Source organism: Hyperolius riggenbachi, chromosome 2 (genome assembly GCF_040937935.1).
Source record: "Hyperolius riggenbachi isolate aHypRig1 chromosome 2, aHypRig1.pri, whole genome shotgun sequence".
In the NCBI taxonomy this organism is placed as follows: domain Eukaryota; kingdom Metazoa; phylum Chordata; class Amphibia; order Anura; family Hyperoliidae; genus Hyperolius; species Hyperolius riggenbachi.
The window spans coordinates 491,138,219-491,148,752 of record NC_090647.1 but is presented as its reverse complement, the minus strand read 5'-3'; the positions used below and the strand labels follow the sequence as shown (position 1 = coordinate 491,148,752).

Genomic DNA, 10,534 nt, shown 5'->3' with positions numbered 1-10,534 from the left:
AGGTTAAGTCTGCCAGGTCACTAGGCCCAATACTTTGTTGCAGCAGCCAATCAGAGGAGTTTTTAGGGTATATAAGTAGGTGCTGTCCTATGCTTATCTGCCTTAAGTTTCCAGCGTGGATGGGACAAGCTCCCCACCCACCCTCCCAACAAGAAGAAGATCCGTCGTGGTCAAGTTTATTGGTTCCATCAAGGGGTCCTTGCGGTATTGAATGTTGGCTAGTTAAGGTCTGAACTGTAATGGTGGACCTAACATTTTCTGAGTTTGGTTATTTATTGATTATTTATTGATTATTTATTTGACTTAATAAAGTTATTTGGACCTCTTTTACATAAATTAAACCAATAAAATTGGCCACGGCCTTTTTATGCACCAACTTTGAGTTCCTGTTAATTTATTTTAGGTAAGGATGTATGTTTTGTCTACAGTCCCATGGGAAGGCTCTATAGGTCCCAAAGCCTTCCCTCTCCCTAGGTAAGTATCTGTTTTTTTATGACAGATTCTCTTTGGAGAGAAAACAAAGTACAGTTCAAAGAATCTTCCTGCAGGTCTGCACCCATACCTCCCAACTTTTTGAGATGAGAAAGAGGGACACTTAAGCCACGCCCCTGATCATGCACCCACCACACCCTTAGTCAGGCATACTATAAAAATTTCATAAGAAAAATATGTTGTTTTATAATTCAAACCACACTGGTCCTTTCTATTCTGGGTTAGAGTAATATATCAATTTAAAGCGTGGGAATAAAGTTTAGAATCAAACACATTATATATATATTTACATAGAAAGAGGTACAAAATTCTGAAAGAGGGACAAATGAGCAGGAAAGAGGGGCAGAGGGACAGGGCTCCCAAAGAGGGACAGTTGGGAGCTATGCTGCACCTCCTACACATTAGCCAATAGCAGAACTGCATACATAGTAGTGTGCTGAGACTGATGCAGGTCGCAGGATGGTCACAGAGACACATTGCTCCGCCCCTAAGATTCAATACCAGTAGTTGAGTCCCGACCTGTGTGAGTTCTGGTGCCGCTGGGGCTGATGGGTGGAAGGATGACGTCATATCTGCGTGAAGGAGGAGAGAGGAGCAGGCAGAACTGTGCAGACACAGCTCCACAGACAGAAAGACTTGTGTGGCTGGGCTGCAGTGCCTTGGATCTGTGTCAGGTACAATAATGATGCAGTGTGTGCAGCATTAGGGGGAGAATGAGAAACCATTAGAAAGTGTGTGAATTGTGGATGGAGCATACAACTGTATGTGGAGAGGTCATAACGAATAATAAAAGTGAAGAACTGAGTGTGGGAGAGAAATGTGCTAGTGAAGGGGGGTATGTAGGATAGTTGTGGTAGATGGCCCATAATAAAATGTGTGTGAAAGGAAGGCAAAGTGATAGCAACATAGCAATGGAGGGGTGGTCATAGCAACTTTTGCAATGAGGGGGTGTAGTAAAAATATTGGGAGGAGGAGGGAATTATAGAAGAGAGATGGGGGGGATGGTTAAGAGAGTGCTCAGAAGGATTGAGGAGGGGGAACTCATAAATAATGTTGTTGGAAGGGGGGGGGGGGGGCACAGTGGGGGGTTCTGGGGGGGAAGGGGTCCATAGTAAAATATTGAGGATAGGGGGTGAGGCTGTGGAGCACATACTAAAGTGTGAGGATGGTATTAGTATTGTGTATTTACATAGCATTGAGATGTAGAGCTTCACTTTTCAGAACAGCGTCATGTTACTAAAGTCTTATTCCCAGTGTGCGAAGTGGGGGCTGGCATTATACAGCAATACCCAGCGCCTGCATTGTGCACAAAGTACATGCAGAAGTGCATTCCTAGAACGCACTGCATTGCAGGACATAAATCTGACTATCAGTGCACTTTCCTTGCATATTGCACACTATACGCATTGCCTGAATGCTCACAGCAGTAGACATACTCTAGTGGGAATGAGGCCTAACTGTCTTCAGTGAAGCTGACAGTCCAATCCTTGACATAGTAAAAGTCTAATGTCCTACCGTATTTTTGCAGCACTGACTTCTGCAGCACTTTACAGTGTTGAGATAAACCGCCGCATTCCACTAACAAAATTATCAAATTCCGTTGACAGTGTTCTTAGTTCTCCACAGTGCTAGTAGGCCTCAGTGGCAAAGTATACACTACCAATCAGGGCCGTATTTACCTTAAGGCACTATAGGCGCATGCCTACAGGCGCTTGATGATGGAGGGTCGGTTCACCCCCCTCCTCCAGAGCTTCTCTCCTTCCCTATGCGTCCCGAGCAGAGTGTAAATGAGGGTTTAGTCACCCAGCTCTTGGCATTCCAATGATGAGATCTACTTTCAGTTGTCGGCACCACTAGCTACTTAACCTTCTTGGCGGTAGGGACGAGCTGAGCTCGTCCATGTACACCAAGGTGGATTGCTCAGCCCCTGGAGGATCTTTTCACTTACTTTTTTGTGCAGAACATGTAGCTAGCACTTTGCTGGCTACATGTTCTGTCCGATCGCCTCTGCTCCCGCGATGCGCTGCTAAAGGGGCTGCCCCCCGAAACGCCTAGTGCAGCCTGGCGAATCACCGCCAAGGCTGTGCTATGGGAAGGATCGGAACTCCCGATGACGTCATGTCCGATCATCACCATGGCAACGGGAGAAGCGACGATAGGAAATCACGCTTCTCGCAGGATCTCGGACGCATAAGTAAGGCCGGCTGGGATTGGGTGGGTGGATGCGGGGCGAGGGGACATGGCGTACTGCTGTAGCTAGTGTATTGCTAGCTACAGCAAGAACAAAAAAATTATTTAACAAAAACGGTAATGCGTACTTATGTACGCATTACCCAGAACACCAGGGAGGCTAATACTGAGGGTACCTCTGGTTACCTAATGATAAGGGACACCTGTTGCTACCTATGACCGGTAAGGGAGAAGTAACAGCTGGGTCAGCACACTTGTGGTGCAGTTCATAGGGGGTTTGTAGGTTCATGGAGGGCAAAGTCTACGGTGCCAGGATATCTGTGCCTATAGGCTCCTGTGATGTAAATCTGGGCCTGCTACCAATCAAACATTGGAAGCGCTGCAGTGAAATATAGAAACCACTTATATACAGTATAAGCTACTCCACTGCAGGTGCACTAGGCCCGATGACGTCACATAGTCGTGGCATCATTTGCATGCGTAGTGCTTTCCGGCTGCGGGCATATGACGTAGTATGTGTGACAAGACAAGACAAATAACATTTATATTGCGCTTTTCTCCTTGCGGACTCAAAGCGCCAGAGCAGAGCAGCAGCCACTAGGGCGCGCTCTATTGGCAGTAGCAGTGTAAGGGAGACTTGCCAAAGGTCTCCTACTGAATTAGTGCTGGCTTACTGAACAGGCAGAGCCGAGATTCGAACCCTGTGTGCAGGCATGCCAGTGCCTGGGCACTAATGCCAAACCTGGCCACCTCAGAAGAGGCTGCCGGGGTGCATTTAGGTAGCAAAGGAGGGGGATGGATGTGATAAATATATACTTTTAAGCAATACCAGTTGCCTGGCTATCCTGCTGATCCTCTGCCTGTAATGCTACGTACACACATGCGACAACGATCGTTCGTTATGAACGACAAACGAACTTTTAATTGATGAAAGAACGACCTAAGTAAAGTTAGTTTTAAAAGGTGTGTGACGATCAGATCGTTAGAACGAACGTTACATCACGTAAAAGTAACTATTGCGCCTGCGCATAAAAATGAAAAGTTCCATGGAGAAATAGTGAAATGCGCATGTCAAGCCTAGTACGAACGATCGTTTCCAACGATGTACTACTTTTGCAAACGATCGTCGTTGGGAAAAATCCGCCAAGCTAGATCATTCCTTTTGAACGATCTAGCTCGTCCGTCGTTAGACTTCATGGTCGTTGGCTGCTTTTTTTTAAACGATCATCGTTTGAAATGATCGGGAAACGATCGTTTCAAACGACTATAGTCGCATGTGTGTACGCACCTTTACACTTTTAGTCATAGACCCTGAACAAGCATGCAGCAGATTAGGTGTTTCTGACAATATTGTCAGATCTGACAAGATTAGCTGCATGCTTGTTTCTGGTGTGATTCAGACACTATTGAAGCCAAATAGATCAGCAGGACTGCCACGTAACTGGTATTGTTTGATAGGAAATAAATATGGCAGCCTCCATATTCAACTCACTTCAATTGTCCTTTAATGTTCTTCAGTGATTCAATTAGTTGTGTACATGGGGATCTGCAATAGAACATTAAACATAGTGTAATGCCATAGGACAGATATTATCCACCGTAAACCCGTGCTGAAAATTTCACTGAAATCCACACATTGGACTCGATGCACAAAGCGGTGATAAACTAGTTAAAGACTTTAGGCGTGATAACCATTTTATCATGCCTAAACTCAGTTTAGGCATGATAAGTTTAGATAAGTTTAGATCGCAAAGTCCCTCGCGCAAAGCAGCGCCATTAAACTCTATGCAACGTTTCGCACACCAGACTTTGCTAGCGCAAAACTTTTGATCAGCTGTGCACTGCAGTGCTAACCCAGTTGGTGCTATAGTTATCATGCCTAAACTTATGCCTAAACTTATCATGCTTAAACTGAGTTTAGGCATGATAAGGGGCTTTTCACCAGCGTGCTAACAGTTTGCACTGCTTTGTGAATCAAGCCCCTTGCCTGTGTGTCTGGTGAGGGGTCAAACACTGTCATCACGTGCATGAAATAGAGTGTCGTGAAATTTGGGTGCCTGGAAACAGCCAATAGTAGAATATCGGTATTTTACAGATATTCTACTTTTCAGAGTGGTATTTTTCATTGATAAAATACTGGTAAAATGTACTGTATTTTACTATAACAAAACCTAACCCTATTCTCACACTGAACCTTCCCTCTATGATACCTACCGCCCCTGGTTGCCTAACCTTGACCGTCCCCTACCCAAGCCTAACCTTAACCACCCCCTACACATGCCAAACCGTAACGACACCTACGCAAGCCTAATCTTAACCAACACCTTAACCTCCCCTCCTCACACAAGTAACCCTAACTATTCCCCACCCCCCCACGGTTAACCTAGACCAACCCCCCCATGGCTAACGTTAACCTATTCCCCCCCCCCCCCACACACACACACGTAACAACCCCTCCTCCTTGCCATGCCTAACTTTAACCAACCCCTGCCACAAAAACAATAATTTTCAGGTGCCGACATAGGCACTATTATCAATAGCAGCTATATTGTGAAGTTTGCAATGCAATTGTATTGTGCATAATACGATATAGTTGTGACAATCTTGGAAATATGTCATCCCTTGTAAAAGTGGTGATCAGTTCAGCTAAATAATAATAATATAAATAACATGGTGATCTTCAGATTTCCAGAAAAGTGACATTAAGGGCCCATTCACACTAGAGCGTTTTGCCAGCGATTTCGGCAAAAAGCTCAAGCGCTAGTGCTATAATACTCTATGGGCCGGTTCTTACTTGGGCGATTAATGCAAATCGCCAAACGCAAATGTGTAGCCTGCACCATTTTCAGGCGATTGCCCGGCGATAGCGTTTCAGTGCTATAGAAGCGCTAAACACGATCGCGGAAAAATCGCTGCAGTGTCCAGTGATTTTTCTGCGTTATATCGTGGAAAAATCACTTCCGCAAAACTTTGCGCTTTTCAGTGTGAATGGGTCCCTAATACTGCAGAAATATTGTCACTTTTCTAGTGATCTGTAGACTGTCTCTGTAGATGTGTAAATCTGTAGATCTTTATAAATGGTTCCAAGAGTTTTTTTTTTTTTTTTTTTTTACCTTTTCAGCACCACCACTGGCCACTAGATGGGAGTGTGGAGAAGGTGCGGTGTGGCAGCTCCTGTTTTGCAGTCGGCAGCTGCAGTGCGTGTGGATTGCAATTCTCTGCTGAGTGTGATTGTGCAGATATGGTCAGCAGACTCATTTCAGCTTTGTTCTGGCTGAGCCATCTGTTTGGTAGGTACAGGATTTACAGGTATTATGGAAGTCATTCACTCTTTCCACTTGAAGAACCTTCAGATGGCCGTGTAAAGGTTCATAGTAATCTGATAGCTACAAAAAAATAATGTAGACTTATTTATGGAGATGGCAAAGATTGCTGTAGTGAAATGATTTGCGTTACCGGTCATAAAGTGGCTTGGTAAGCGTGCAGTTTAGCCTTTCTTGTGAAAGAGGCCCCTTCTGAAAGTAGCCCCATGCAAAGTTCTGGCTCTGTTCAGGTCAACTCTGCTTCCTGCAGAGCAGGATAATCACTCGGGCTGGGAGCACACTTGTCGGTGCGGAAAACCAAGAGTTTTCTGCCATGTGTGTTTCTTCCTGCGTTAGCCTTTTTTTCTCGTTTGCATTTGTTTGGGTATTTCTTTTTTTAATAATGAATCATTTAACCACTTGATGACCCACCCTTTACCCCCCCTTAAGGACCAGCGCTGGTTTGATTGATCTGTGCTGGGTGGGCTCTGCAGCCCCCAGCACAGATCAGGGTGCAGGCAGGGAGATCAGATTGCCCCCCTTTTTTCCCCCCTATGGGGATGATGTGCTGGGGGGGTCTGATCTCTCCTGCCTGCTGTGGGTGGCGGGGGGGGGGCACCTCAAAGCCCCCCTCCGCGGCGAAATTCCCCCTCCCTCTCCTACCTGCTGCCTCCCCCTGGTGTTCCGGGCTGCACAGGACGCTATCCGTCCTGTGCAGCCAGTGACAGGATGTGGTCTGTCACATGGCGGCGATCCCCGGCCGCTGATTGGCCGGGGATCGCCGATCTGCCTTACGGCGCTGCTGCGCAGCAGCGCCGTACAAATGTAAACAAAGCGGATTATTTCCGCTTGTGTTTACATCTAGCCTGCGAGCCGCCATCGGCGGCCCGCAGGCTATTCACGGAGCCCCCCGCCGTGATTTGACAGGAAGCAGCCGCTCGTACGAGCGGCTGCTTCCTGATTAATTAGGCTGCAGCTGGCGACGCAGTACTGCGTCGCTGGTCCTGCAGCTGCCACTTTGCCGACGCACGTTATGAGTGTGCGGTCGGCAAGTGGTTAATGACTAAAAAAATATATATTTTTTTTATCCTTTTCCCAAAAATACTTGTGAAAAGCATGCAGTTTCATTTAGCATTGCATGCCGTTTACATTCGGTATGCAAGAATAAGTTAAAGACTTTTCGATTTTTTTAAAAAAATGTGCTTTAAATCGCATTCGAAAACGCATTCCAATGCCATTTTTTTGTTGCCCATAGACTAACATTATGTTGTGATTTTTGCATGCGTTTCCTGCTATTTTTCAGCTAACTACTCTCTGATAAATAATCCTTCTGTCGAGCAGTGCTTTCTTTGCCACATTGTGCCACATTGCAGGTCATTGAGATGCAATTACAGTAATGCCAAGTTGATGCAGATTTATGCAACTTGAAAATGGAGCAAGCAAATGAAGCCAAGGTAGGATTTGATTGGTCTATTTTCAAGCTGCGAAAGTTTGCAGAATTCTGCATCAGCTTGGAATGATATGCCTCTCAGGGCTAGTGCACACCAAAATCGCGATTGCAATTGCTAGCGATTTGCAAATTTCACAGTGATTTTACACATTCATTCAAGCTGAATCGCTTCCAAAAAACGCTGCATGCATCGTTTTTGGGATTTTGAAAAAATCACAACGCTGCTGTGGGAACACCATCATAGGGTTACAGTAACCAAGTGCTTTTCAAACCGCTGGAGATTTAGGGCCCCTGCACAGTGTGACGTTAAAGTCGCACGTTAGAAAATGTTTCAACGCAGACTAATGCACAATAATACTAAGGCCCCATTTACACTTAATCAGTTGGTGTGCGTTAGTGTGCGTTAGTACGCGTTTTTTACATAGCAGTGCATTGTGACAAAGATTTCAGTTAAAACGCGTTAAGTGTAAAAAGTGCCATAGGAAAACATGGGCATTACTTTGAAAATCAGTTTTATTTCCGTTTTAACTGAGAGCAACTGATTAAGTGTAAAAGGGCCCTAAGTCTGTGCGACATTCACAATGCACACGTTGCATTGTGTGTAACGTGTAGCGTTAGTAGAAAGTGCTGCATGCTGTGCGTTTAGCAATACATTTGCTGTGTGTTGCAGTTGCTCAGTAATGTTTTTTTTTGTAAATGTAACGCTTGTGCCGTTTTCATTCCATCGTAATTACACGTGTTTTGTGTTTATTTTGTTATTACGCATGCTCCAGTTGTTTGTTTCTTTTTTTTTTTTTTTATATATTTTTTGGGGGGGGGGGGGGGATTTTTGTTTATTTGTAGTAACGGAAGTAATCACCAACAGCCCACAATACTAAGCCAAAAAATGTTTAATTTATAGTCATCACTGTGCGTCGAAAACGGCGCACCAAGAGACGCATAAAGAAAGACGTCATAACACTTAGGCTGCTTCCACACAGGGACGTTACAGGTGCACGTTAGTGCAGCTTGTAACGCTCCCCCAACGCACAGCAATGTAACTGCAATGGACTGTTCACAGTGCCCACGTTGCGTTACATGTAACGCTGCAAGTTTTAGTGAAAGTGCAGCATGCTGGGCATTCTAGCGGCTTTAGCCGTGTTAGACTGTTTGCACATGCTCAGTGGGGGGCGGAGAGGAGGCGGGGAGATGCCGCTACAGTAGCCGCGCACATGGCTACTTAATATGCACTGCACTGGCGGCTGCTGATTGGCCGGCGGGACCACGTGATGCAGAGTGTCTTGCTCTGCATCACGTGGTTCTGCCGGCCAATCAGCGCCACCCTGGGAGACCTTATGCGGATAGAGCCGCCTAACGCGTCTCACTCTAACGACCTCTCACGCACCACCATACGTTGCGTTAGGTGCACGTTATGCGACCTTAACGTAGCACCTAACGCAACGTCTTAGTGTGTAAGTAGCCTTAAAGAGACACTGAAGCAAACTATTTTGGCCAATTTTACCTTATGATTCGCTTCAGTGCTCTTATCACAAGTAATCCGCCGTGTCCCTGCCTCTAAACGAGGGCTGCAGAGCCCCCAAATCCCCAGGGGGCAATCCGGCAGGCATTTCTTGGAAGGGGCAGAGCTTTCAGCTTCAGCTCTGCCCCTCCTGATGTCAATCGCGCCGCATCGCCGCCTCTCCCCTCTGTCTTCCTTCACAGAGAGGGGCGGGGAGAGGTGGCGATCCGTGCGGCGATTGACATCAGGAGAGGCAGAGCTACAGCTGGAAGCTATGCCCCTCAGCGCAGCAAAATCCACGACTAAGTTGGTCGTAGATATTTGCAGAGGGGTTTGGGGGCTCTGCAGCCCTTGTTTAGCGGCGGGGACACGGCGGATTACTAGTGATAAGAGCACTGAAGCGAATCATAAGGTAAAATTGGCAAAAATAGTTTGCTTCAGTGTCTCTTTAACGCAGTGTTAAAGAACACACAATAACGTCCAAGTTAAAGTCTATATGCGTTGTGTGAGGGCCGCGTTGTGCGACCTTAACGTCGCTCTGAAATGCAACGTCCTACTGTGAAAGAGGCCTTAAAAAGTGTTTAGAAGCGCTCTTGGTGTGCATGAGCCCTCATTCACCATTCTCACTGCTCAAGGTGCTCCAGATCAGGATGTAAAGCAAAACTGAAGTGAAATTTAATAAAAAAAAAACAGATACTTACCTATGGAGAAGGAAGGCTCTGTGTCCTATAGTGTTTTCCTGTTCCTTTCATGGTTCCCTCATGCCATTGCCTCAGCACCGTCATCCCCATTAGAGGTATTAAACCCATCGGTCAAATACTGCTCTGTGAGGCTAAAGGCTCATACACACATCAGACATGAAGGGTGGTAAGATTGGTCTGTGATCTTTAATTTTCCAAAGACTATAGTCTGATGTGTGTATGCACCTTTAGGGAGCCTGAGTGGCCCTGAAGAAAGGCTTCTCCATACTGCACATGCGTTAGCGCGCTCTCTCGCTCATGTACAGTACAGTGATGCCGTCTTTGGGAGCACTCAGGCTCTCGAAGCTTCCTGTGGTGACGGATTTGAACGGGTGTGATGACGCTGGAACAAGGGGACCATGAGAGGAATGGAAAGGTACTATAGGACCCAGAGCCTTCCCTCTGGTGAGTAACTGTTTTGTTTTTATTTTAATCTTACTTCAGGCCTGAAACCCTCTAGGAATTGCTGCACTGCTTTAAAATCGCTGAAGCGCTGTGTACAGCAATTCCTAGGGCGTTTGTACAGTGCATCCAATTTGCTATTCACGTGTTTTTTTTTTAAAAATAAAACTTTATTATACTCACTAGGCATCCTTTTGTCCATAGCCCTGCCCCTTAAGGGAAGAGGTCATAGGTGCTTCTCTATGACCAATCAGAAGTGCCTGTGACCTCTTCCATTAGGGGCAGGGCTACGAACGGAAGAAGGATAAAATACTGAGACCCGGTAAGTAAAACAAAGTTTTATTAAAAGGTAATCGCTCCCCCAAAGCGCTGCGTGATCACTTTGATAAACGATTTATGCAGCGCTTATATACTTTGAATTAAGCACAACATGTTGCATATCCTGCGATTGCGATGAACT

General features: G+C 45.9%; 1 protein-coding gene across 8 annotated transcripts in view; it reads left to right on the top strand.

The window, feature by feature from the left end:
* The first annotated feature begins 1,087 nt into the window (after positions 1-1,087).
* DSCAM (DS cell adhesion molecule) overlaps positions 1,088-10,534 on the top strand; it is a 635,668-nt gene continuing 626,221 nt past the window's right edge. For 7 of the 8 annotated variants that reach the window (XM_068270401.1, XM_068270399.1, XM_068270402.1 and 4 more), the window contains exons 1-2: positions 1,088-1,166; positions 5,804-5,972. In XM_068270401.1, coding sequence (XP_068126502.1) covers positions 5,924-5,972 — 49 coding nt within the window. In that variant the 5' untranslated portion in view covers positions 1,088-1,166; positions 5,804-5,923. The remainder of the gene's footprint in view (positions 1,167-5,803; positions 5,973-10,534) is intronic. The other variant, XM_068270403.1, reaches the window with a different exon arrangement.